Source organism: Phyllobates terribilis, unplaced genomic scaffold (assembly GCF_046119375.1).
Source record: "Phyllobates terribilis strain yellow unplaced genomic scaffold, ASM4611937v1 Scaffold_7__3_contigs__length_470593459, whole genome shotgun sequence".
NCBI lineage: Eukaryota > Metazoa > Chordata > Amphibia > Anura > Dendrobatidae > Phyllobates > Phyllobates terribilis.
This window is the reverse complement of record NW_027362767.1, coordinates 89,948,354-89,974,747: the sequence shown is the minus strand read 5'-3', so window position 1 is coordinate 89,974,747 and position 26,394 is coordinate 89,948,354. Positions and strand designations below refer to the sequence as shown.

Sequence of the window (26,394 nt, the reverse complement as noted above, 5' to 3'; positions counted from 1 at the left end):
TAGTGGGGTCGCTGATAGTACTCCTTCCCGCACTGTCTTGGTCCCTGACTGTGCAGAAGACTGTATTGACCCCTGGAGAGGGGGAAGGTCACTGCTAGTGACAGTCTTCCTCACGGCCCGAGGAGGTGGCTGGGAGTGGGAAAAGGCAAGGACCGAGCCGCTCCAACCATCCTGAACACCGTGAGATGACAGGGAAAGGGTCCTGTCTTGCAGACCAGAGAGTAGGTGACACCACATTGCTTTCTTGGGTGAGACGTTACACTGTTACCCTGGGAAGCAAAAATCTGCAAGAGAAAAGGGAAAACATTAATAAAACACAACAGGGTACCAAAAAGGAAAAAAGATGGATCTGGGATCAGATCCAGGTCCGCCTCCTACTGACCAAGCTTAAACTGGCGAGCTTAGTGAGAGTAGGTAGGGGTAATCTGCTGAGGAGCTGCTAATTCTTTTTTCTAGCCTAGTGTCAGCCTCCTAGTGAGAGCAGCACATACCCATGACTACCTGTGTCCCCCAATGAGGCAGTAAAGAAATAGATTTTGCCTTTTAAAAATTCACCTAAGTGTGGAATGGGTGGTATGCGTCCTCTTGGACCTCCTACACTTCTAATACTCTCAGGTCCCACCTGCCTTCTGACATTAGATGAGAGATCTGCGTTGATACTTTTTCAATGTTCTGTTTTCTGATATTTGAAAATTTGGGGTTGTGAGCTGGGGATATAATATTGACTTTGTAATGGTATAGCGGTTATTTATCTTATTCCTATTTATGGTTATATATTGAGTAAAGGTTTCTTGTACATGTTGATTTTACCAAGAATCTATATTGTACCTTTCTGTATTTGATTTCTTGTATATACTTGAGCTGAGAGTTCTATAAAATGAGTTTAGGGCTGCGAGTCCTAAGATTAGTGCAGGTCCCAGAGCTGTGATCCATTTTATTGCAGACGTTTGCAGCCTCTCCTGTGGATGTGCCATAAATGTCTGAGCTGGGAGCACACCTGTGATATTTGGTGGTTGATAATTCCTCAATGCTAAGGGCTCTATTACAAATGCAAATAAAGTGGCGAAAGTAGGTCCTGCCTTGCACCTCTGCCAATAGAAAAGGGTGCCGATGTTTCCAAACTTATTCACATTTTGTCTTTCTGGGATTCATTCGGGGGCTGCTCTCATTTCCTAAAAACAAGGATCATAATTAATACTATGTTAGCGCTCAGGACTGCAATTCTCTTAACTCTCTATATTCATTTTTTTCTTTTTTAGAAATTGAAAAAGAAAGATTGCGGAAAGAACGTGCTGAACGTATGCAGTCCAAGAACAGAGATAAAGTGTTACAGAAGGAAGAATTTAAAAAGACCGTTCAGGTGGAGCGACTGAAAAAGCTAGAGGAACAAAAGATGATCAAACTTGAAAGGGAAAAGGTAACGCAGTCTTTGCTTTCATGTTGCTGGTGCCGTCTGCCTTCTCAGATTGGCGTCTATCACAGCCTCGCCTTCTTAATAAAGCTAAGAAAAGCCTCACCACCTTCTTTGTGAAAAAGTGATGAAATGTCACTTGTTTGCTCTATGGTATTTATATTAATCTAAAAGACCAACCATGAATGGAGCACCAAGTACCATCAAAGTCTTAGAATATACCTGGAACAGGAACTGTGCCATTAGCCTGTAAATTAATAGAAGATCAGGTTTATGCTCGATATCAATGTACTGTAGGTGCACAGCAGTAGGGATAACAGTCTTGATGACCAGTTGAGAAAATGACGACAGCACTCAAAATTTGCAGGTGAAGTAGACAAGAAAATATATTGAAGTGTCAGTAAAAAAAAAAACCTTCAACTGTAGCAACATGCCCAACGTTTCGGTCATAAGTGAACTGTGTTCACCGCCATAAAAACAGACCTAAAAAAAAAACAACAACTTTTTTTTTTTTTTTAGTAATGGGGCTGTGGAAAATGCTAATCAACCACAAGCTAATAATCGTTTCTAATTGATTACGGTTTCTTCAAGTCCATGTTAAAAATTGTGATTTAATTGTGATTTCACTTGCTGAATATTTCTTAGATTAGTAATCTGAGATTTTACATTGATCCTTGTCCTTGGTTCTTCTGTTAGCTCTGCCATTACCGTGTGAAGAGCAGTTTTCGGTCTTCAGTTTTCTGCTCGGAAAATGTTTTGTACTTTATAGTACAAGTCAATGGGGAGGCTCAGACATTCATTAATTATATCAAGTAAAAAATACTCCCGACAACACTCCCAAAAAATGCCTAAGGCCATAAAAATACTCTGGGAAGAATAAAAAAAAATACAATACTTAAGACACTTCAAGAAAAGAAACATAGAGCTTCCTAAATCATCTGCTTGAAAAACTCGTCAGGTTCAGCCAAATTTAACAGATGGTGTGTGCGCATGGCCTTACTCCATTTATTCGTCCCCTCTGTTTTTCTTGCTAGAAAATGTATTTCTAGATTGACACTTGGGCGCTGCCAGTTCGGTGTTTCTATACCCACTGACTATGCCTTTCCCCCACTGGCCACATCCAGTTGTGAATTTATAAATTGATTTCTAGGAAGAACAAGGGAAAGGCACAACAAGAGTTATAAGAAGAGACTCCAGAAATATTGTGGGCAGTGCAAGTATTAACTACAATATACAGGTCATAAGAGCTGATGGGGCAGGTGTACAGACACTTGTAATAGTTTGCTTCCACATGCTTACTTTAGAGCTCTGCTCCCTTTTTTCTTTTTCTTTAAAAGAACATTTGAAGCATGTTACCCTAAGACGGGTACATGTCATGCATCTTGGGGGTACTAGCTCTCCTTATGTTGTACCCCCTAATCTGCACCACAATGTGTGATTTTAGACTTTGGAGGTAATTGTGATATCATTTGAACAGAGCTCACTTGGGCCTAGAAATTTTGAGATTTATTGCCCTGCTATAATGTTGATTTTAATCTTGTAGAAGAATTAATTACAGAAGTCAAATGATGTAATTAGCAACCTCGAATAAATGTTTTGTTTCCATGTTACCTATATATAGGTTGTCCACTTGGTTATACCATTATCTCTGCTTCCCCTCTCAAAAAAATCTGGACCTAATTTATAAAGGGTATTTGTCTGTTCCTATTACTTAATTCCCATGTTTTTTTCAACCAGATCAGTTTTTATTGTGAAAGCTATCAAAATACTTTTCATGTTTTTAATTTTGTTTTTAGAAACAATCAAAACTAAATAAAACAAACACACAAATAAAAAAACACGTAAGTCATTGCGAACCAAATAAAATTGCATTCCCATGTCTACGGTATAGATATCTTGCAGGGATTGGTAATTTCATCGGAGTAGTGACATGCACTGTATATAAATGGCTGTGCTGTAAACCACGGCTTTCAAAGGGCGGAAACTATATTGACTAAGATTCCTTGACTTGGATGGAGTGAAATCAGTGGAAGTGGTTCAGATATACAGTAGATATATATTGCTTCACATGTATTCATTTTATATTCTTGTTTCAGGAGAGAGAAAAAATCCGTGCAGAGAAGCGTAAATATGCAGAACGCTTAAAACTGTGGAATCAAAGACGGGATGACATTGAGTGCGATGACTTGAAGGTAGGTTGTTGCAGTGTGTACATTTTTTTTTCTTTGCTTCCTGAACTGTCCTTAACAAGGTCAAGGCTCTAAAAGAGCATCTGCAAAAACACAAGAAACAGTGACGCACAATTCAGAAGGGAAGGGTACACGTTTATATACAGCACCAGAGAAATATTAATGCTTTAGATGATTATTAACATTTCCAATTTGCAGGAGGACCATATAAAGAATAACATTTCAGTTCTGCAGTACATTCCCACGTGGATTTCCATTAACCTACGCACATTCATTATCACCGTCCCTTGATATATCCAGAACAATAGATTTTCTTCTTGCCATCCAGTATATATCAAGGCACATAAGTGTCAGTTTCAGAAACTTCTCTCCAACACTTGAACCAGCTGCTCTCTTATATATTTTTCTTCTTTTTTGGCTACGTAGGATCTTCCTTCTCCACTTCCAGTGAAAACGAGACTCCCTCCTGATTGTTTTGGGGATGCTATCATGGTGTTAGAATTCCTTCATGCATTTGGTGATCTGTTTGACCTTAAGGATGAGTTTCCAGAAGGAATGACATTTGGTAGGTGGTTAAAGGGGTTGTCACTTGGCAATAAGTCAATCCTTGTGGTTCTACAAAACCCCCAATGATTGCTTGATTTTTGTCTTTCTATTGCCAGAAATTCTTGAGGAGGCTTTAGTGGGCAATGATCCGGAAGGTCCACTTTGCGAGCTTCTTTTCTTTTTCCTGAGTGCCATTTTCCAGGCATTAGCAGAAGAGGAGGAAGATGTGGCCAATGACCAAATAACAGACACAGAAGCAAAAGGTAAAAGTATAACATATTCTTATAAGTAAAAAGAGCCCTTTAAGAGGGCAGCTAAGAATGATTGTGAGGATGACCTGGCATTTAGTGTTTTTTTGTACACAATTGTAGCGATTTTTATGTCTCTATATTGCTTTTTAACTGTTTTTCAGGCTTAACAGAAGCTCTGGGTGAGGTTACAGACACAACAAAGTCTGCTCTGTACGCAGTAGCCTCTTTAGCAGCAGCGTGGCCCCAATTAAATCATGGTATGTTTGGCTGCTTAATAACTGATGATGCCTAAAAATATGTTTACACTATGTGATATGCAGCATTATACTGTCAGTAATCATTCAGTGCACGTATGCTACATTTGTTCTCGGCAGTGCAGGTCCTGTTTACACAGGATGATGTGCTGCCGAGAATGATGAGCCGGCCAAAAGAGCGTTTCGCCTGATGAACGAGTGTTTTCTCCTTCACTTCCCCCATGTAAAGCTTGGGTGACATTAGAAAATTAGATTTTCTAAATGTAAATCTAAAATGTATTTCATTACAGATGGGGAAATTATTTTGCAATTTTAATAAAAAATGCCGAATAAACTTGATTTTTTTTCATTTAGGCTGCAGTCTAAAAGAGCTGGATTTGGATAGCTGCACACTTTCTGAAATTCTCCGTCTCCATATTTTGGCTTCTGGAGCTGAATCAAACTCTGCCAATGCTAAATATCGGTACCAGAAACAGGGTGGTTTTCTTGCGACAGATGATGCCTGTCTGGAGCTTCGGATCAATCATCCTGCAATCTTAAAGAAGCTTTCTAGTACATCAGTGTATGACCTGTCACCTGGTGAGAAATGGCCTTTCTGATGCTTGTTTTACTCATTTTATAAAGAAATTGAGGATATTTAGCCATACATATTGGTACATCTATGTTTTTAGATGAAAAGTTGAAAATTCTTCACGCCCTGTGTGGGAAGTTGCTGACATTAGTTTCCACCAGAGACTATATTGAGGATTGCATTGAAGAGCTGCGGCAGATGAAGCAAGAATTCAGGGAACTAAAAGCAGAACAGAACCGGAGAGAACGGGAAGAGGCTGCAGCTAGGTTTGTTTAAAAAAATAAATAAAAAATTAATGCATATGTTTAGCAAGAAGGATTTGCTTTTTAGCAGTAGGGTTGAGGGTTTTCTTAAGGTAGAATGATAATGCTGATTAAACCGAGTAAGTGAAGTGACTATGGAGTGTCCTGGAGGGTTATTGGGATTTGTGAATTTTGGGTAGAACGTAAAAGACCGGAGTAACGGGTGTGGATTGTACAGAAAGGTGACAATTTTTTGATGTTTGTTGCATTTTTTTTTGTAATAGAAGGGGTAGGTCCTATGGTATTCTTCTTAGTCATTGTCTGAGTGTTGGATCTCGTTGAGGTAATTGTGATCCACTACCACAATAATAATGCCCCCTTGTCAGTTGGTTTTATAATTAAATCTTTATTTTTGAGGGAATGGTTGGCATGTTGTTCTGATGTGAGGGGAGATAACTCAGACGCTCTTGATTGAAGTCCTTCTTGATGTCCCCATCAATCAGATCTTCAGTGTCGTGATAGGTTCAATAGCCTGGAGGTTACTCACCAATGAACGTTTATTGAGAATCTTCTGGAATCTCACAGAATTCCTGCTTATCCAAATATAAGGTTGGACCAAGGTGGTTTCTTGGACCTTGAGGGATCTTATGATCTCGTATGACAAGTGTTTGTGTTTTTCCCACTCGCAATCCCCAGTGCGTTGTTTGCTTATTGGGGTCCTGATAAAGTTGCCCGAGGTGGTCACCTGGGATAACCTATTTCATACTGCTGTTTTGGTATTAGGTAAAAATTAGATTGATTTTATTTATTTTTGTTTATTGATGTGTATGGGGAGTCTTAAGTATAAACTCATGAAACATTAAACTTGTTTTAGAATTCGAAAACTGAGAGAGGACAAACTGAAGGAGCAAGAGATGAAGATGAAGGATAAAGAAGATAAACTGAGAGAAGATGAGAACAACACTTCAACTAAGAGTGCAGGGTAAGTAACCTTTATATTAATGCTTAATCCATTCAGTTATGAGAAAATTCTCAGCTAGGCTATGTGCACATGTTGCGGTTAGTTTTCTGCATGGATTCACTGTGGGAAATGCACAACGTTTTTACGAATTACTGAAACTTTATGCAAGTTGCTTATTTTTTTCCATGCAGATTTGCATCAGATTCAGATAGGTAGCATGTCAATTCTTGCAGTGATTTTGCAGTAGTGGGGAAAATACGCAACAAAAAATACGTATTTTACACATTTTTCTTGCCAACACAGCAGAATTTTCTGCCGCAAATCCTAATCGTGTGCACACACCCCAAGTCTGTTTTTAACGTGATCCATTTTTACAGGATCTTCGATGTTGTCCTTAGTGGGATTTGACCCCAGGACCCCAATACTACAAAGCAACATTGATAACCATTGAGTCACCGTGATTTGAGTGGAAACTGCTATTTCACTTGCAAAACCATGTGGCTGAGTTTTAACTCTTCCATTTTGCAGGTAAAATGGCTGTTTCCCATAAAATCAAGTGATTGCTTGTTAAACCGCTACTATTTTTTGATAGTTTATTGCCATTGCTGTTTTCAGCTGTGTCATGACCGCTCTGTTTGGCCTTACCCTAATAAACAATTTATCCTCTCAGGGCTCTGTAGGAGACTCGAGGGACGCTTTAAAGGGATGTCTTTCCAAAAATAAAATGTCACCTATCTTGTGGCTAATTTATAAATGTTGCAGGAAAGCCCCCTTTAAAACTAGAGGGTTATGTTAGACTAAATCAAGAAACCCACAGCTTGAAATGGGTTGTCCAGCAGTAGGGAAACATGGACCTGTCCATGGATTGTTATTGCAGCTCAGCTCCCATTTAGGGGACTGTGACCAAGATGCAATACCACATACAACCTGCGCACAGGTGTGGTGCTGATTTTGAAAGAACCCAACCATGTTTTTTCTAATCCTGGACAAAAGTATACTTTTGTCATTCGAGCATGTGGTCGGTGCTACAGGTCATGCTTGTGTTTGCAGAAAGGGAAACTGTGGGGTTATTAAAGCCTCATACAAGTATATTATTAACGTTTACCCAACTCAAACCTACAGTACACGTTTATTGCCAAGTTTTTTGTTCTTTTTTAATAATTTATATCATTTTTATAACAAATTTCAGAATCAGTGTAATGAACACATCTAGTTTTTAGTGAAGTTGCACCTAATGCTGTAGTTGATGTTTTATTTGTATTATATGTTGTTTCTAACACTCCGGTACTTTCACTTGAATCACAGAAATGAAGAACAAGATGATTTGGACACAAGTACTGAGAATAAAGATGCAGAGCAGGGAGACCATGACATGACCGCTGAAGATGAAGGGCTGGCACCTGGCGGCAAGAAAAAAAAAGGTAAATGGACTCAACGCAGCATTGGGGTCCTGGGTTCAAATCTCACCAAGGACAACATCTGCAAGGAGTTAGTATGTTCACCCCGTGTTTGTGTGGGTTTCCTCCGGGTACTCCAGTTTCCCCTCCATACTCCAAAGACATACTAATAGGGAATCTAGATTGTGAGCCCCAATGGGGACAGTGATGATTATGTCTGTAAAGCACTGTAGAATTAATGGCACTATATAAGTGAATACAATAAATAAAGAATAAGCCTCCAAACAAAGATCTTCATATCTGTAGCAGGCCTGTAATGTTTGCAGCATTCTCTCCAACCCTACACACCAGCATTGTGCTGTAAAGATAGTGAACAGCTAAAGCTGACCGATGATTAATTTGGAGAGAATTTAATCATTCTTAGCTCTTTCCCTATTGGAAATATTACTAAATATATATTGTTTGCTTATATCTCAGGTCTGAAAGCGAAAAATACTGATACCCTAGAAAAGAAAGAGCCCACTGCAGTTTATGAAGAAGAACTAAGGCGGAAACAGGAGAAGAAAGAGCAGGAATTGTTGAAGAAGATGCAGCATGTCACGTCCTGCACCAACATCATCCCTCTGGGCCGAGATCGATGGTACCGGCGATTCTGGACCTTCTTTTCTATACCGGGGCTTTTTGTGGAAGAAGATTATACCGGTATAACAGAGGATATGCTACAACCTCAACCTCTTTTTGAAAGAGAAACTGAAAGTAATCCTACAATGAACGGTCATGACTCTCCTGTGAAGGATGCAGAGGAGAAAGTGGAGCTTCCTAAACCTGTAGACAAGCCAAACCGCTGGAGCTACTACAGTACAATAGATCAGCTGGATGAACTGATAGAGAACTTGAACACACGAGGGCATAGAGAGAGTAACCTTAAAGACATGCTGGTACAAGAAAAGACGAGGATCTGCCAGAGATTGAGTAATTTCCCGTCCAATCGTTTTCATATATCAGGTATTGCTTTACTATCGTAATATCCAACATGGCATCAACGATGGTGCAATTTCTTAACCAGTTTGCCACAATAACTGTACAACAGTTAGATCACCTTTTTGTTTATAGCCACTGGTTTGGATAGATTTGGCCCTGAACAAATACAGCACCAGATCTATTGGTTGAAAGGGGGTTGTCTGGTAAAAACAATTGTTGCCTATCCACAGGATAGGTGATGACTTGTTGATTGGTGGTGGTCCGACTGCTGTGACCTGCACTGATCGCCAGAACAGGGCACTTTATCTCCTGTTAGAATGGAGCAGCAGTGGGACTGTGCAGCATGCGCCTCATTCAGTCCCTGTAATGGTGACTAGTAGTGATGAGTGCAAGTGCTCGTTACTCGAGTTTGCCTAGCGTGCTGGGGTACGTACAGAGTATCGCGGGTGCTCGAGGGACATGTTCAAGTCTCTGCGCCTGCGTGTTTCACGGCGGTTAGCCTCAAAACATGGGGGGCGGGGACTTGAACAAGTCACTCAAGTACCCGCAACACTCGGTGCATACCCGAGCACCCTAGGCAAACTCGAGTAACGAGCACTTGCATCACTACCGACAAGAGCTGCGCTTGGCTTTTTTCTGGCAGCCCCATATAGAATTAATGGCGTGGCCATCAGGCATCCAACCTGCCTCTCAATATTGTAACGGATAAAAGAAAGTCCCCCCCTCATTATTCCTGATTGGTGGGTGCTGGTCCCAGCGCTCGAACCCTCACCGATCACTAATTTAACACTAATCCTGTGGACAGATGGCAACGTGCTTTACCCAGACAATACTATTAATGGGCCACTGTAGAGCGAGGGGGCAACAGACAAAGTCCATGCTGCGTTGTGTACAACTGCTACATTTTTGCATGTGAAAAAGGTTTATATACAAGATGAAAAAAAAATGATACAGTACAATGCACAAAATGACGGTGACAGACTGGTATAGAAGGGGAGATGACCCTACAGTCTTATCGGTGGTCCACCCAAAATTGATGATCCGGATGTATAATATACAACTAAACTGAGTTAGAAATCTGGTGAACTGGAGATGTTTGAAAGTGTTTTCCAGTCTAAAGCATGATTACCGATCCACTGGATAGGGCTAGATTCCTGGGATCTGACAACTGTGTGCTCCACTAATTGCTAGTGAAGGGACCTAGTTTTCCTCAGCAGCAAGACCTATGGCTAAGGCTGAGTTCACACGATGCGTTTTTCATGTGTTTCCACGGCGTTTTTGCAGTTGCGGAAACGCATGAAAAACGCATGGTAGAAGGGCAGCAATGTTCCCCAATTGAAATCCGCATGTGCTGTGCCCATGATGCGGATTTTTCCACAGCGTAAACGCTGCGGTCAAAAATCCGCAGCATGTCCTTTAATTTTGCGGAAACGCTGCTCTTTTGCCGCCATTGACTTGCATTAGACCGCATGGAATCCGCATCACTGTATATGTTGATGCGCTTTTCATGCGGTCTAATGTGCGGATGGTACCCGGGTGTGGAGGAGAGGAGAGTCTCATCCAGACCCAGGTACCATTAAAAAAAAAAGAATAAAATAAAAAAATATATATATTCTCACCTTCTGACGGCCTGCGCAGCGCTCCTGCTTGATTCCCCGCACTTCGCGGTTGAATGAAGAAGGACCTTCGCTGACGTCAGTCATGTGACGGGTCACGTGACGCTGACGTCGGAAGGTCCTAAAGTCTTCACTGCCGGCAGCCGGGACCGAGCGAAGCCGGACACCGGGGGCCATCAGAGGGTAAAGTATATATTTATTTTTTGACATTCACACACTATATAAATCCATGCCGGTTGCATGGATTTATATAGTGTGAAGTTGACAAGCACTTTCCAAGTGATGCTAAAATCGCTTGGGAAGCGCTTGTCAACCCGCATGCGGAAATGAAAGTGAAGACCGCTTCATTTCCGCATGTCCCTGGCAGGAAACCGCACGTACAATCCGCATGCGTTTTTTCCTGCCAGAGAGATGCAGAAACGCTCAGGAAAAAATCCTGAGCATTTCTGCATCGTGTGCACATACCCTAAGAAAGGTTTGTGTAAAGCGGTGAACTGTCAGTCCCATAGACTGGATGGAGCACCTCTGCACATGCCCGAACACTGCTCCATTCAGACTCCTTGCTCCACTTCTGCACCTAGAACAGGAGGCGACGTACTCGCACTGATGTGGAGGCTTCTCCAGCACTTGCTATTATTTTAATGGAATGAAATAAAGCACTAGATTTTCTAACGCACCCAGAGAGCTGAGCCATTTTCAAGTTCTGCAAATTTTCTAATATAAATTGTATTATATATATAACGTTTTACTATACAATAGTTATCTGATGTATTCTATAACAATGCAGTTATATGGTAGATAGCTTTGGTAAGTAGTTTATTATCTTTTGTAGACAATCCACCCGCAACAGATATTAAACCTGGCAGGGGGAGACTGAGCAAAGTACAAGATTCTGCACAGATCCCTCCAAAAAGGCAGCTCAAATTCAGACTGTGTGAGCTCCTCCTAGACATCGAAGACCGGATTTACCAGGGCACACTTGGCTCTCTTAAGGTATGTTTTAAGACAAATGCTTGGAAAACATTTTGTTTTCTTTATTAAAAGAATTTTCAGTCAAACTGTGGATTATTTTGCATGTAGTAATTAATGACATGTTTGTACACTGAAATGTCATTCACATAAAATATATCATCGGAAGTAGTTGCTGCTCCGTCCAAACTCCAGGTAATCATAGATTTCTATTTCATTAGCAGAACTCATAGGTAGGTAAAGCACCATGTGAGTGTATGGAAAAACTAAACCAGTTTTCCAGGTCGTTTCATTGGGGGAAAATCCTAAGAAGTGTAGTGTTTTGTATTAAAAAAAAATATATATATAAAAAAAAAAAAAAAAAAGGGCCCTAAAGGAGGTGAAGGCATCGAGATTCTCAGTTTGCCATAAAAATACTGTAACCCACAGGGACCATATTAAAGTCAATTTAGCATGTTTGGGGTTGGCCATTTTCTTCTGGTGTTGCAGTAACATCCACCTGTTTTCCCACCCGTCTCACCTCTTGATCCAGGTACCTGACAGGCAGACATGGAGGTTGACTCTTGAGAACTGCTCGTATGACCTTATGGATAATGAAACAAAAGAAAATGGAGACCTGAAACTGGAGGACATGGAAATTGAAAATGACATGAATCAAAGCAACAAAGACAGGTTGGAAACCGTTAGGGAAATGAATAGTAAAGCTTTCTTCCTTAGAGTTGCTCACTAGTGTTTTGCGACCATGTTCGGATAAGGGGTTATCTGAGCACGCTTGAGTCCTAACAGAGTATCTTCAGCGTGCTCCGGAAAATATGTTTGCGCCGCCGCTGCTGCATGATTCATGGCTGTTAGACAGCCGCAACACAAGCAGGGATTGCCTGTTTGTCAGACAATCCCTGCATGTCTTGCAGCTGTGAATCATGTAGCCACGGCGACGCGAACATATTCTCCCGAGCACACTGAAGATGCTCGGTTAGGACTCGAGTGTGCTTGGATAGCCCCTTATCCGAACACGTTCGTGCAACACTATTGCCCACCTGATGCTTCACCCTTTCCTGTGGATGCTGCTCTGGTGATAAGCTGACAGCTAGGATTAAGCTGTAATGGTGCAGGACGCTCATTGATGTCTGCAAGCTGATCATGTGTGCACACTCTTGCATGAGGCCAATGCTCCTGCCTCCTGAAGTGGTTCAGAGTAGCACTTTGAGCAATTAGTGGGGGTCTCAAGACCCAGAGGTCCAAGTTTTGTTATACAGAATTAAAACTTTACAATGTGCAGGTACATACAGTAAAACAGCCACTGCTAAAAGTCGCTCTTGTTCTAAATTACTTGGTACAACTGGGTACACATGATCTGCTTGCAGATATCAATGAGCGTCCTGCACCATTACAGCTTAATCCTAGCTGTCAGCTGAGACCCCCATTAATTGCTCAAAGTGCTACTCAGAAGCACTTCAGGAGGCAGGAGCATTGGCCTCATGCCAGCGTGTGCGCACACAGCGGTGTATGGATTCAATAGTAAGTCTTATGTTTTCCTGCAGGCTCCAGACTTTGAAAACCAAAAGCCAAAGTGGCACATCCTCTGGTACCAGCACTCCTCACCCAGCAACGAATTCTGTACATTACCTGGCACAAACATTACTGCAGATAGAGCAAGGAGTGGAACGCAAATACCTAAAGGCTCCTCTGGGTAAGCTGGCAGAGACTGTTATTGTGTCTGGTGGTGAAGCATGTTCTTTTGTAGGGTAAAGTCTAATCATTAACTTGTTTGCAAGGATCTAACTGTTACACCCCTTCCTGACTGGGCGATTTTACATTTGTGCTCTTTCATTTTTTCCTCTTCTTCTAAGAGCCATAAGCTTTTTATATTTCCATACACATAGATTTTTGCAGGACGAGTTATACTTTTGAATGTCACCACTCATTTTATCATGTGATGTACTAGAATTCAGGAAACAAATTCCAAGTGCAGTGAAACTGCAAAAAATTAACAATTCCGCAATTTTTTTTTATGGGTATTCTGTTTTCGATTTATGGTGCTGAGTGAGGGCTTGTTATTTCTTCCCTCAGCTGATGGTTTTTATTGATACTATTTTGGGAGCAATACAATATTTTGATCGCATCCAGTGATCAGCTCCTGGGAGATCAAAGAAGATTTTCAGTTACTTGTGAGTCTTGCAACCATCAGAAGACACCTACATGAAGCAAAACTATTTGCAAGAAACAGTTTGGGGATGATTTTCATACTATGGAGTTTGACCCATTTATTGCATAGCAGGAACCATGGACAAGTTTGAATAAATCAAAATACTGAAAGAGGTCATGTTTCCTTCAGCATGAAGAAATATTGCCCTTGAAATGGGTGTTTCAGTAGGGCAATGATCCCAAAACACACCAGAAAAAGGGGAACATCCTGGTTCCAGACCAACAAGATTGATGTTATGAAGTGGCTAATCTACTCCCCAGACCTCGATCCAATCGAGAATTTGTGGAGTGACATCAAAAATGCAGTTTTTGATACAAAACCTAAGAATGTAAAAAGAGAATTGTAAAATTCCTTTCTCAGATCCTTTATTGGGGGACACTGGTAACCATGGGTGTATGCTGCTGTCGCTAGGAGGCTGACACTAGGCAAAAAAGAGTTGGCTCCTCCTCAGCAGGGAACGCCCACCAACTGGCAGGAAGCTAATCAGTTAGTGAGAAAGCAGTAGAAGAAGCAACAAGAATTCAAACATGTAACCGAACCTAGCACGTAAATGATACCAGGGTGGGAGCTGTGTCCCCCAATGAAGGCTCGGAGAAAGGGATTTTACGGTGAGTACCCAAAATCCTCTTTTCTCTTTCACTTCATTGGGGGACACAGGTAACCATTGGCCGTCCCAAGGGTAGGAAATATGCCCAGATCAGGTCAGATGGCGGACAACCGCCACCTGTAGAACCTTCCTGCCTTTGTATGCACCCTGCAGAATTTGGAAAAGGTATGGACTAGGTAGCTGCCTTGCAGAGCAGTGCTGCAGAGACCTGGTGACTGACTGCCCAGGAGGCCCCCATAGCGCGGATAGTGAGCCTTCACTCCCGGTGGGGGCGGTATATCCTTGACTCAATATGCCTCCAGTAGGGCAGAGCAAACTCAATGAGCGATAGTGGCCATGGAGATGGGGAGTCCGCTGTGATGACCATCAGGGATCACGAACAAAGACTCAGAACGGATGCTGTTCTTCAGGTATAGGCACAGAGCCCTAACAAAATTCAACTTGTGGAGTGACCATTCCAGAGGATGGGTTGGAGACAGGCAGAAGGATGGAAGAACGATGTCCTCGTTAAGGTGGAAGGAAGACACCACCTTGGGAAGAAAGGAAGGAATCTGTTGGAGGACAAGGAAAAGAGTTGCACAAGAGAGCCGCCAGTTCTGAGACTCTCCTGATAGAGGTGATCGTGACAAGGAAGGAAACCTTCCAAGAATGAGGGCGATGTCTCGAATGGCTTTTAAGGAAGGTCTGTGGAGAACACTCAAGACTAGGTTAAGGTCCCACTGCTCTGTGGGTGAACGATATGGAGGAACCGAATGTGTAACTCCCTGTAACAAAATCTTGACCTGGGAGCGGGAGGCCAGATTCCTTTTGAACTGGATCGAGAGATCGGAGACCTGGCTCTTGGGGTATATATATAGGTTTTCTCGCCTTGATCATGGTCTAAATGACCTGACTGGAGTTTATTGCGGCTTCAACAGCTGTGCCGTTAAATTGAGAGACCGTGATTTCTGGTGGAAGAGAGCAGGTCTGATCAATCTTGGCAGTTTCCACAGGACATCTGCAAGGAGGTTTACCACCTTGGCGTACCAGACCACTTCTTGGCCAGTCCAAGGCCGCGAGGATGACTGGTACGCTTTAATCTTCTTGACGAGACTGGGTATAATGGGTAGAGGTGGAGGGGGGGGGAGCGGCAACGGGCACCTGAGGGAGCGAATCCCAAGCAGCAGAGCTACGACCTTTTTCTTCGGGAAGGTAGACTCCTGGCGCGTGCAGTGTCAAGCTGCATGCCGAGGAAGACTACGCATTGAGCCCGGGATCAGAAGCTATTTCGCCTTGATGACGAGCCAGCCTAGGTGAGTAAGTGTATCGAGAGTGATCTGGACACTCTCACAGCATTCCGGGTAGGACGAAGCCTTGATCAGAAGGTCGTCTAGATATGGGATGACCAGAATCCCTCTGGGGTGTACAATTGCCATGACCTTAGAGACACTGGGCACCAAGGCTAAGCCAGAGGGAAGGGCTATGAATTGGCAGTGGGAACCCTGAACTGCGAATTGGAGGAATCTGATGAGGTGTGAATATGGGCATATTGGATGTCCACTGAGCAAAGGAATTCCTTGGGTTCCATGAAAGCCATCATCGAACGGACGGACTCCACTCTAAAGTGACGGATCTGGACCCGCTTGTTCAGGAGCTAAAGGTCCAGGATGGGACAAACTGCCCCCTTTTTCTTTGGCACCACAAAAAAGTTTTAATAAAAACCTGAGAAGTGCTCTTGAACAGGAACAATGACACCTGTTTGAAGCCGTGTAGAGATGGCCTGAAAAAAAGGGAGTCGAAGAAGAGATAGCGGTGGAGGGAAGAAAATTCTCTCCCTGACCCAGGCATCAACAAGAGCCACTCGTCCCGAGAGGGAAATAAGACTGCAACCCACCTTGAGAGGATTCCCAAGTGGGGACAGTCCATCATGCAGATGAAAATCTGTTAGATCTGAAGCGTGCTGATTTGGCACCAGGAGGGGGCCTGCTTGAAGGACGGCCTTCTCCTTTCCTGATGAACTGCGGACTGTTCCCGTCTAACAGAGTGCCCAGAATATGCAAAATGCCGAAAGGTACGGAACTGAAAAACTAGTCTCCTGGGGATGGGAGGACGCTTAGGCTTTGGTTGGGGAAGAGAGGGGTACTCTTACCGCCAGTGGCATCAGAGTTTATTTGGTTCTGAAGAGACCCCTGGAAAGGAAGACTGATGAGACTTCTTGAAAGCCACGTCTGCGTTCCAGGCCTTGGATCACAGTATTCTGCGGATGGCGATGACGTTGCTGGCTGATATAGCCGAGAAAGCATCGGCATCTAAGAACACGGAAAGCGGATACTTTCTTGTGTAGGCGATTTGGTCTGCCAGGCCCGCTAACTTGTCAGATGGGGCCTTAGATAGTATGCCCTGATACAGGGGCTGTGACCAGGCAGAAGACCGCCTTGGCAACCCTCGTTGAGGCAAAAGGATGAGCCTGTGGCCTTGAAAACTGACTTGGCTTGAGATTCAACGTGCCTGTCTGTTGGATCCTTCAAGGAGGCACCGTCCGGGAGCGAGAGGATGGTGCTGCTGGACAGCCGGGAGACCGGTGAGTTCACAACAGGGGACTCTGGCCATTTATTAAGGAGATCAGGGCGATGATCTAACCTTTCCTGCTCTGGAAATGTTTTTTTGGGTGTTCCCATTCTGCAAACACACCATCAAATTCATTGTGGTTGGACAACACCTGCGGGGGGTGTTTGTTCTTCTTGAAGGTGACAGAGGGCTCTGTGGGGAGAGGCTCTTCCTTCTTGACTCTTGTTCTGACAGCTGATATTAGGCTGTCCATGTTCTGTAGGTTGGAATTCTGGTCCGGGTCTACAGTAGATCAGAGTCTGACTCAGAGAGGAGGGGGGGGGGGTGTCCGACCGCGGGGCTGTCTCTGGAAAAGAGGAACGAGACATGGTAGCAATCCTGCCTCGCAGATCAGAGGGTATGATGTGGATCAGACCACTCTGTTCTCTCTATCTCTTAGGTGGGAAGACAGAGTGAGCAGTTACATTCTGTTGCCCTGATGAGAAGAATCTGAAAAACAAAGGTAGATGATTACTAACACACAACAAGGGAACCAAACGTAGAAAGGGGCTTGAGTGCAGACCTGTGTCTGCCTCCTACTGACACTAAAGGCCCCGTCACACATAACGAGATCGCTAGCGAGATCGCTGATGAGTCACGGTTTGGTGACGCAATAGCGATCTCGCTAGCTATCTCGTTATGTCTGACAGGTAGCAACGATCAGGCCCCTGCTGTGAGATCGCTGATCGTTACAAAGCTTCCTGGACCATTCCTGGGTCGTTGCGCTCCCGCTGGGCAGTGTGCATCGCTGTATTTGACACCTTGTCAACGACCTCACTAGCGATTCAGAACTGAGACACATTGAGGTGCATAAATTGGACTTTTCTGCGTTCATCGTCCCTGATTGGTGGTCGCTACTGCGTCCTTGTTTTTTCAGATCCCACCAGCGTTCTCCGGCTGTGACTCCACTTTGAACAAATCAGACATCTTTAGCAAAGTAGGTATTGTTTGGGGTCTCAAATAAGTTTCCATTTTTAATTTATTTATAGGACATCTACCAATTATCTGCTATCATTGTGTAGCACCCCGAGGGTTCGGTTGCTACAGAGGTATTGCATCTCACCCAGATGTGCGATATCTCACTTCCAGGTAAGGATAGAGTGTGGCTCAGGACCCTAACACCCACATGCACTACACCACATTTCCGGGGGACAGCTCGACGGTGCTCCCATTAGTTATGCAGGCACGAGTGAGCATGTCCCTGGCTGGAGTGGGGGGAGGGAACACCTAGAGAAGGGAACCCGGTAGTGTGTGCGTGGGGGAAGTAGATCCTGGGTGCACTCTGTACAGGAGTATAAAGGGAGGCACCATCTTAGAAAGAAAGAGAGTTGAGAGAGGAGAAGACAGGGAGCAGAGCTGCTTTATGGGCTCTGCTCCACAGGCAGGCCCTGTCAGGAGGCCTGAGCCTGGAGGAGGAAGAGGAGCAGACTGGGCTCCAGAAAGGAAAGAGGGGACCCCAGGGGTGTGGACTGGCTGGAAGCCACCATACGCCCGCCGCTACCTGAGTAGGGGGGTCAGGTCAAGAAGATGGGAACCGGATCCCAAATTAGTGGAGGAGAGAAACTACCCTCAACTAAGAACCGGAGGCTGCGACATTACATGTGGAGCAGCCCCTCACCACACCCGCTAGAAAGGCACCACATAGGACCTGGGAAACGCAGGCCAACGTTTGCCCACCAAGAAGGTCCGAGGCAGCTGGACATAAGCGTGGTCACTAGTGGGGTTGAAGACCAGAAACAGGGGACATAAAGGGGGTCCTGCAAAGCACTCCGGAAAGACCTGGGAGTTGACCGAGCCCCTCGCCTGGTGAGCACAGCGCGACACAGGCGGCCACCTCTGCAGCGGTGGCCTGGAGCAGTAACCGAGTAACCGTGAGTAAAGACCCTGAACTGCACCACCAAGACTCCGAGTTGTCTTTGTTGCGCTCGTGTACCACCATCACCCCCATCATCTATCCGCGCTGCCCTGAGGCCATACCCCTCCCGTTGGGGGTTATACCACCACGCTGCACATCCTTATACACCTGGCCTCAGTGGACTGTTCTGCAGCGGCGGCTTCAAAGCCGCACTCAACGGGTGGCGTAGTCGATCACAGAAACAACAACTACCAAGACTGCCAGCCACTCAGTTTGACTCCCTGGGCACGGACCGGGTCACCGCCACGAGACTACTACCCCCATCTGATCCGGATCCGGGTAAGCTCCCCCGTGCGCGCGATGCAGCAGGCCCAGGGGCGCGTCAATTGCTCTTCAGGGAGGGAGGGCTTGGCTTCAATAGCGATCTCGTTAGCGATCTCGTTATGTGTGACGGGGCACCAGGACCGTTAAAATACTGGCAGCAGTTGTCGCGGCAGGTCTTCGCATCATGGGTGTTTCTGCCATGTCCCACTGGTTGAAGGCCTGCAATTGCAGGATCGTTTGCACGCTATTCACCGAGCTCCACTTCCCCATTGGCTCGGTCCACAGAGTCCACAAAGCCAGGCGGACAGTACGTAATTGCATCACGTCGACAAAGAAAGTTTTGAAGCGTGCAACAGGCCAAAAGAACAGAGTCTATTGATTTAAGCTTCATGTTAATTGGCGTATGAAAAACTCTGAAGCGGTTGGCCACGACAGCGTGTCAGAAAACGTGCTGTGTGGGTGTGTGTGCACGAGACCCCTAAAATATCTGCCCATGCAAAAGCATATATATACAGATATATACAGATAGAAGCCAAGCCCTCCCTCCCTCCCTGAAGAGCAATGATAGCAGATAATTGGTAGATGTCCTATAAATGAATTAAAAATGGAAACTTATTTGAGACCCCAAACAATACCTACTTCGCTAAAGATGTCTGATTTGTTCAAAGTGGAGTCACAGCCGGAGAACGCTGGTGGGATCTGAAAAAACAAGGACGCAGTAGCGACCACCAATCAGGGACGATGAACGCAGAAAAGTCCAATTTATGCACCTCAATGTGTCTCAGTTCTGAATCGCTAGCGAGGTCGTTGACAAGGTGTCAAATACAGCGATGCACACTGCCCAGCGGGAGCGCAACGACCCAGGAATGGTCCAGGAAGCTTTGTAACGATCAGCGATCTCACAGCAGGGGCCTGATCGTTGCTACCTGTCAGACATAACGAGATCGCTAGCGAGATCGCTATTGCGTCACCAAACCGTGACTCATCAGCGATCTCGCTAGCGATCTCGTTATGTGTGACGGGGCCTTAAGTGAAAACTGATTAGCTTCCTAATTGTTGGTGGGCGTAGACTGCTGAGGAGGAGCTACATTTTTTTTTTTCCTAGTGAGGGTAGCATACACCCATGGTTACCTGTGTCCCCCAATGAAGCGATGGAGAAAGAACTGTGTAATGTCGTCCAGTCAGCTTGGACTGGAATATCTATTCACGGGTGACTCCATGCTGCACAGATGTAAAGCAGTTATCAAAAATAAAGGTTACACAACTAAATATTCAGTGATTAACAGAAAAGCTAAGTCTATGAACACACTTCAGTTTATACTGTAAACATTTGTAAATGAAAATGCAGACTCAACTATTTTTTTTGAGCAGCTGATTATTCCCTTTTCACTTTCAGTTTAAAAATTGAAAAATTCATATTTTCATGTGAAATTGATTGTGCAGCTCCCAGTGCCTTTGTGTATATAAAAATTAATGCAATTATGAAGATTGAGCTTTTTCTCAGTTGTTTTAAACACTGTTATGTGCAAAATAACAGCAATCACATTCCTATAGAGAGGTCACCAATTGTTGAGTCCTGGACAACCACTTTAATGAAGTGTTATCTGTGCAGTAAGATTGCCATAGTACAGCAGCGCTAATTAAAAGTAGATGGGTAGATCTTACCTGGAGTAATATGTGGTCATCCATTGTACAGGTGATGCAGAAGACGGTAAGAAGAACTCTAAGTTTGATAAAAAGAAAGCCGACAAAAATAAGAAAGATGAAGATCAAATTGGTGAAAGAGATGGTGAGTAACATTAATAGATTCTATCTTCTCACTGGAGACTTATTAAAACACAGAAACAATAATTGTGATTTGTCCTGTTTCATTGTAGATGGTAGCGACAATGGCCGTGTTCAGAGAACCTTGCTGGACCGCTGGCGAGAATCTTTAATAGCATCTGGCAGCTTGTCTCAAATCTTCCTCCACTTGTCAACACTGGAACGCAGTATTTTGTGGTCTCGATCTATTCGTAACGCCAGGTGCAAAGTTTGTCGCAAGAAAGGAGATAATGAGAGCATGATCCTGTGTGACGGGTGTGAGAGAGGGCACCACATCTACTGTGTGAGGCCTAAGCTGAAGGTAATTTGAGCCATCATATTAAATTTAATTAAAGGGAACCTGTCCGCTTCCCCAGGCCCGCCAGACTGCCACGATGTTTTTATTGAACCCTTTTACTCCTTTATTTAAATCTGCAAACTTGACCCTATACCTCTGGGCTAATATTTGCTGAGCAGGTGAAGGGGCAATCCTAGAGAATTGAGTTTCCTGGTAGTTGTTGGACATCTTTTGCTTGAAGCCAATGCAATTCAAATAATGAAATGTATTTGCAAATTTGGAGTTTGATCAGATTGCTGCTTTCAGTAACAATTTATAGAATCCACCTCAACCGAGTTTTCAAAATGGCATATAAATAAGGCATACTTCATATAATTTAAATGGAAAGAGTCAGCTGGCCAAACCCCACTAGACTGCCACCATGTCTACGCCACCTTATTACGCCTCCCTATTTCTGCATTTTAACAAGATTGTGGCATCTATAGAATTTTTAAAATCTGGTTTTATTCTGTGTTTGCATTATGGAAATGTCTAGTTCAGCAGGACATTGGTTACCCTGGACTAATCATGTGCCTCCTCTTGCAAGCATGGGTCTATGTGCGCGATTGACATGATTTGCTCTTGGCATAACAGACCACCAGTCTACAGACCCCTGTCACAGGCACATGGAGACAGGTGCAAGGCTTGAGTCCTTAGTGTGCTCTGCTTTTTTCTTTTATATAGCGGGCAGAGTGAGAGGAAAGCAAATGAGACTGAACAGCACTCACTGTGATTGTAATGATGCTGTACAGACATCATATCACTCCTGCTCTCCTCTCACTATGGCTGCTATATGGAAAGCAGAGTGTACTTCACTCGCCTGTACCCAGGTCCACAGACTGCAGGTCTCCTTGGCCGAGAGCTTTTCCTACTGCACAGCGCTCCCTAGCTTAGCATCATTATAATTACCGCTCACGCGATCCTCTAACGTGGCTGCTATGAGGCTGAGCGTGCACACTCTGCCCCCAATCAAAGTTGGAAGATCCGTACACAAGATATGGTACATGCTTCTCAGCAGTTGTTACAGCACAGTTAAGCATCTGTTTTCTGCAGGATGGAGCAAAATGGGGTAATTAACCCTATTACAATACTTATAAATTTACATTTTTGGCTATTAAAAAAATAAGTGTGTGTACACACACACACACATTTATATATATGTATTATTTTTTTTTGTTTACTCTTTAAAATCTCCTTGAAACATAAGTTTATTTTGATTCCTGTTCAGTTTATTCCTGAAGGAGACTGGTTCTGCCCAGAGTGTAAACCTAGACAAAGGACCCGTAGACCGAACTGTAAGAGGCCTTCAGTGGATAGTGATGAAGAAGAAGAAGAGGAGGAAGATTTGCTAGAAGATGATGATGTGACGGAGCAGTTGGAAGATGAAGACTATGAGGAGTTTGCCATGTCAGAAGAAGAGAGGTCAGATAGAAACAAACTTGATGTATTCTTGTGTGACAGACCATTTTAATACATGTGGCCCATTGTATCATACTAACGGTATAACTGCACAGAATGGTGAGAAAATAGATCTTATTTTTGACAGTGACCCCAAAAATATCCAAAGAGCTCTACAATACAATAGTAGATAAAGAATAATAAAAAAAAGACTTTGGAGAGGTTCTGAAAAAACTTTTGCAGCAATAGTGACAAGATCAGCGTAAAAATTACATTGCAAGTCCCATAATAAATGTCTCCTTTGTGTTTCACATCTGGTATTGGTGAACTCTTTTTGACATGTTAAAATGTAAGCACCAGGAAAAAAATGCATGGATTTAATTCTAGCTTTTTCTCTGCATGCATTTTAGTTTTACTGTATATTTATTTTTTCTTTCAGCGCTACAAAGAAGGGGAAAGCCAAATTAAAATTGCCCTTAAAGACTAAAGGAAAACCTGGTAGAAAACCAGGACCCAAAAAGGGAACAAAGAAAGAGTCTGGGAATACTCCGAAAAGTCAACCAGTCACACCCAAAAACAGTTTGCAGTCTCCGAAAGGAAGAGGTAGAGGGAAAAAGGCCCATTCTGCCCCCCCATTAGAAAAAAAACTCTGTTCCCATTTATCCATTCAGAGTCCACAAGAAAATGTAGAAGCGCATGATGCTTCTCTTTTAGAGCTGGTTTCAGTTCATGCAGAAGGCAGGGGTCGGGGCAGGGGCCGAGGCAGAGGTAAAATGAAATCTGTTGACAGCACTCCTGTAGGAAGCCCGTTTGCCTTCCGTCCATTTACCCTCGATAATGTTGAGCCGACCCCGAAAGGAAGAAAAGCGCAATCGCAGAATTCACCACCTGCCCATGTCGAAGCAAAAGGAAGAGGCAAGAGACTTTTAGCAGCTGGTAAGTTTGCTAACATTTACCTTTCTTATCTAACATTTCTACTCTGGACTTTTTTGCCAAATATGTAGTGGCCAATCCTAATAGCTCAGTCATGTTACTTGATAGGAAAACGCCTGAAGATTTTCCCCAAGCTTTCTCACAATCTGAATAGAGGGCCTATCAATTTTGAGAAAAACTCGGAAAGTGATGGGGTGTTAAAACCTAGTTTTCCAAATGTATTTAACCCTTATCTGATATTTGCTCCTAATGAATGGCAGCTATTAAGTGTGCATACATAAATACCATTTAAAACCTATTCGGCAGTCTAACATGGTGATGGGCTGCAGGGAGAATGATGTTATATTCTCCCTGCAGCTGCTTTGGGAGCTGTGATCAGTCACCACTCTCTACACAGGGAAAGCGCTGTTACCTAGGGAAATAGCCTACACGGCTTGAAAATTACAATTTATTCATATTTTTCCAATATGTGACAGTGGATGTGAAATGTAATGTTTGGCTAACTCCATTAATGTGCTAGTAAAGTAAAATTGTCATGGAAATGGTATTATATTAAGTGTTTTCAACTACAGCACCATTTTTATGAACTTTTACTGCAACTCCTTGAAATTAGTGAAGAGGTTGTCGACTGTATTTGGTGTTTATTGAACTGAAGGAGTGATGGAAACCTGCACACTTTCATTTGTAGGGGGTTTTTTTGTTTGTTTTTTTTTCTACAGAAATTAATTAGAAAAAAATTGTATTTGCTCTTACTTTCAATGAATTCTGTTCAATCTGATTTTTGTAATTATATCTCGTATCTGATTCCCTTTCCTAGATTGACTGTTACATCTTCACCTTTACTGTTATTTGTACCTGTTTATTCCTACAGAAATGTCCTCAGGGGATCATGGAAACAGGAGGAGTTCTGGGAGACACCAGGGTGTACACGAGCTATCTGCTTGTGAGCAGCTGGTGGTGGAGCTGGTGAGGCACGATGACAGCTGGCCTTTCATGAGACTGGTGTCTAAGATCCAGGTATTGTAATATTTAAGTTGCATGAATATTATATATTTGCTGCCTGTAGTCTCCATGCAGTCAGTGTATTTAGCCATTATGTATTATCTTCATAGGTTCCAGACTACTTTGATATCATCAAGAAACCCATTGCCTTAAATATAATACGGGAGAAAGTGAACAAATGTGAATATAAGTCTGCATGTAAGTTATGAGAATTATGCTCCAGTTTGTTGTCCTCCTGATTAGGCCCAGATATTCCCAGTGTCATTACCCTTTATTCTTGCCTCTTATTGCTCCCATTCTCCACATGGCCACTGATGGAGGGGCACGTGGCCAGACCTGTCTCTGCACATGGGAAAGTGAATGTGCAGTGTGGAGGCTGATGGACCATCCATATCATAAGCCAGGACATCCCCTTAAACAGCCGTGTTGACAATGGCAGTGCTGTTCAGTCGGTAGAAGGCATGCACTTGGCAAAGGAGGAAATGTTTTAACGAATAACTTGCTCAAAGTCATAATTCACAACACATTTGGAATGTATTAAAGGGGTTGGCCACTTTATTTTACCATACAGTTTTACCCAAGACTTCACTTCTGGTGAAGTCAGCTGCCCCTTACTCTAATAGTTGGAGGTCCTGATGGTCAGATTCCCACTGATCACAGGAAACATTCATTTCTAATATTACTTTGCAAAATCTTCTTCTTTCAACTGTAAAACCCTCCTTTAGATATTTTTTTTCCATTGCTTTATATTAAGCTTTCTAACCTTTGTTTTTCTCTCACTTGCAGCTGATTTTGTAGCCGACATTGAATTGATGTTCTCCAATTGCTTTGAGTATAACAATGTTGACAGCAATGAAGCTAAGGCAGGAGTCCGGCTACAATCTTTCTTCATGAGTGAAGCTCAGAAATTGGGCTTGGAGTTCAACAGCAGCGCTCCAAATGCAACTGCTCCCCCTGTTAAAAAGTCCCGCATCTGAGTGTTGTGAGACACGTTCTATCGGAGACATTAAGGTTTTGTTAATAGTTCTGTTGTCCTGCTGAACTCATTTGCCAAGTGGTACACTTGGTCGCCAGATCGCGAGCCGGCACTGATTCCTCCCCACCTTTCAGCACTCAGGGCAAATGCGCCAACTGCTCAATAGGGTCCAAGCCACATACATGTATGTTTATAAAAGTATATATGTATATCGGAGTTACAGTGTACTGTCCTAATTGCCATGACTTTTTATAATTGGTTGATGTAGGTATTTTGTATTTTCTTGTTATAACATACTGTTTATATCCAGGAGAGGAAGAGAGTGACTATAGATTTTCTACCTGAACACTACTTAAGTTGAATAGACTGGGGTATATTTTTTGCGGGATGGCCCATACACACTTAAGAGTATTTTGAAAATCTTAGCTATTTATTTAGCATTGAAAATTTTGTTTTGTATTTATGAATCTTTTTGTATTTGACGTTAAACTGTTTGTTATGACAAACTTTTCCATATTAAAAAAAAAAAAAATCTGTGTCTACCCTTCTCCCCGTGTGACCAACCTAACTGAGGGCTGTGGCAGGTTACCAGCACAGTGAGATCTTCATATGCAGATGCCTGTGTTTTAAAAGCAATAAATGTTTGTTGTTTTCCACCTTTCTAATGTGTTTTTTTAAGATAATATCACTTTTATGTAACCTATGTGGTGCACTGGTTGTAACCCCAAAACAAAAGCATAGTGGAGACCTGCTTCTATAGCAATCCTCTTATGGCTTTGTATAAAACTGTAATACACCAGTGTGCATGAGGCTTTACGCCAGGGTCAGACAGACGTAGCTTCAGTTCTTGTGCACACTGATCCAATAATAATGGGGATGTCTCTGCACACCGGAGATTTTTCACACACTGTTAATCTCACACTGCACTAACTAGCCTGGTGCATTTTATGGACCAAACTAGTGCCCCTTTCCCAGGATC

At 43.3% G+C, this 26,394-nt stretch overlaps 1 protein-coding gene across 1 annotated transcript in view; it reads left to right on the top strand.

Moving 5' to 3' along the window:
- BAZ1A (bromodomain adjacent to zinc finger domain 1A) overlaps positions 1–26,073 on the top strand; it is a 55,347-nt gene extending 29,274 nt beyond the window's left edge. Inside the window, exons 8-27 of the mRNA XM_073638962.1 lie at positions 1,260–1,417; positions 3,508–3,603; positions 4,027–4,165; positions 4,263–4,409; positions 4,559–4,654; positions 5,006–5,230; positions 5,323–5,488; positions 6,339–6,446; positions 7,731–7,846; positions 8,300–8,827; positions 11,252–11,412; positions 11,921–12,060; positions 12,930–13,078; positions 20,663–20,755; positions 20,844–21,091; positions 22,335–22,528; positions 22,944–23,440; positions 24,309–24,454; positions 24,550–24,637; positions 25,226–26,073. Of these exons, the coding sequence (XP_073495063.1) occupies positions 1,260–1,417; positions 3,508–3,603; positions 4,027–4,165; positions 4,263–4,409; positions 4,559–4,654; positions 5,006–5,230; positions 5,323–5,488; positions 6,339–6,446; positions 7,731–7,846; positions 8,300–8,827; positions 11,252–11,412; positions 11,921–12,060; positions 12,930–13,078; positions 20,663–20,755; positions 20,844–21,091; positions 22,335–22,528; positions 22,944–23,440; positions 24,309–24,454; positions 24,550–24,637; positions 25,226–25,416 (3,686 nt within the window). The 3' untranslated portion in view covers positions 25,417–26,073. The remainder of the gene's footprint in view (positions 1–1,259; positions 1,418–3,507; positions 3,604–4,026; positions 4,166–4,262; positions 4,410–4,558; positions 4,655–5,005; positions 5,231–5,322; positions 5,489–6,338; positions 6,447–7,730; positions 7,847–8,299; positions 8,828–11,251; positions 11,413–11,920; positions 12,061–12,929; positions 13,079–20,662; positions 20,756–20,843; positions 21,092–22,334; positions 22,529–22,943; positions 23,441–24,308; positions 24,455–24,549; positions 24,638–25,225) is intronic.
- Positions 26,074–26,394: the final 321 nt, after the last annotated feature.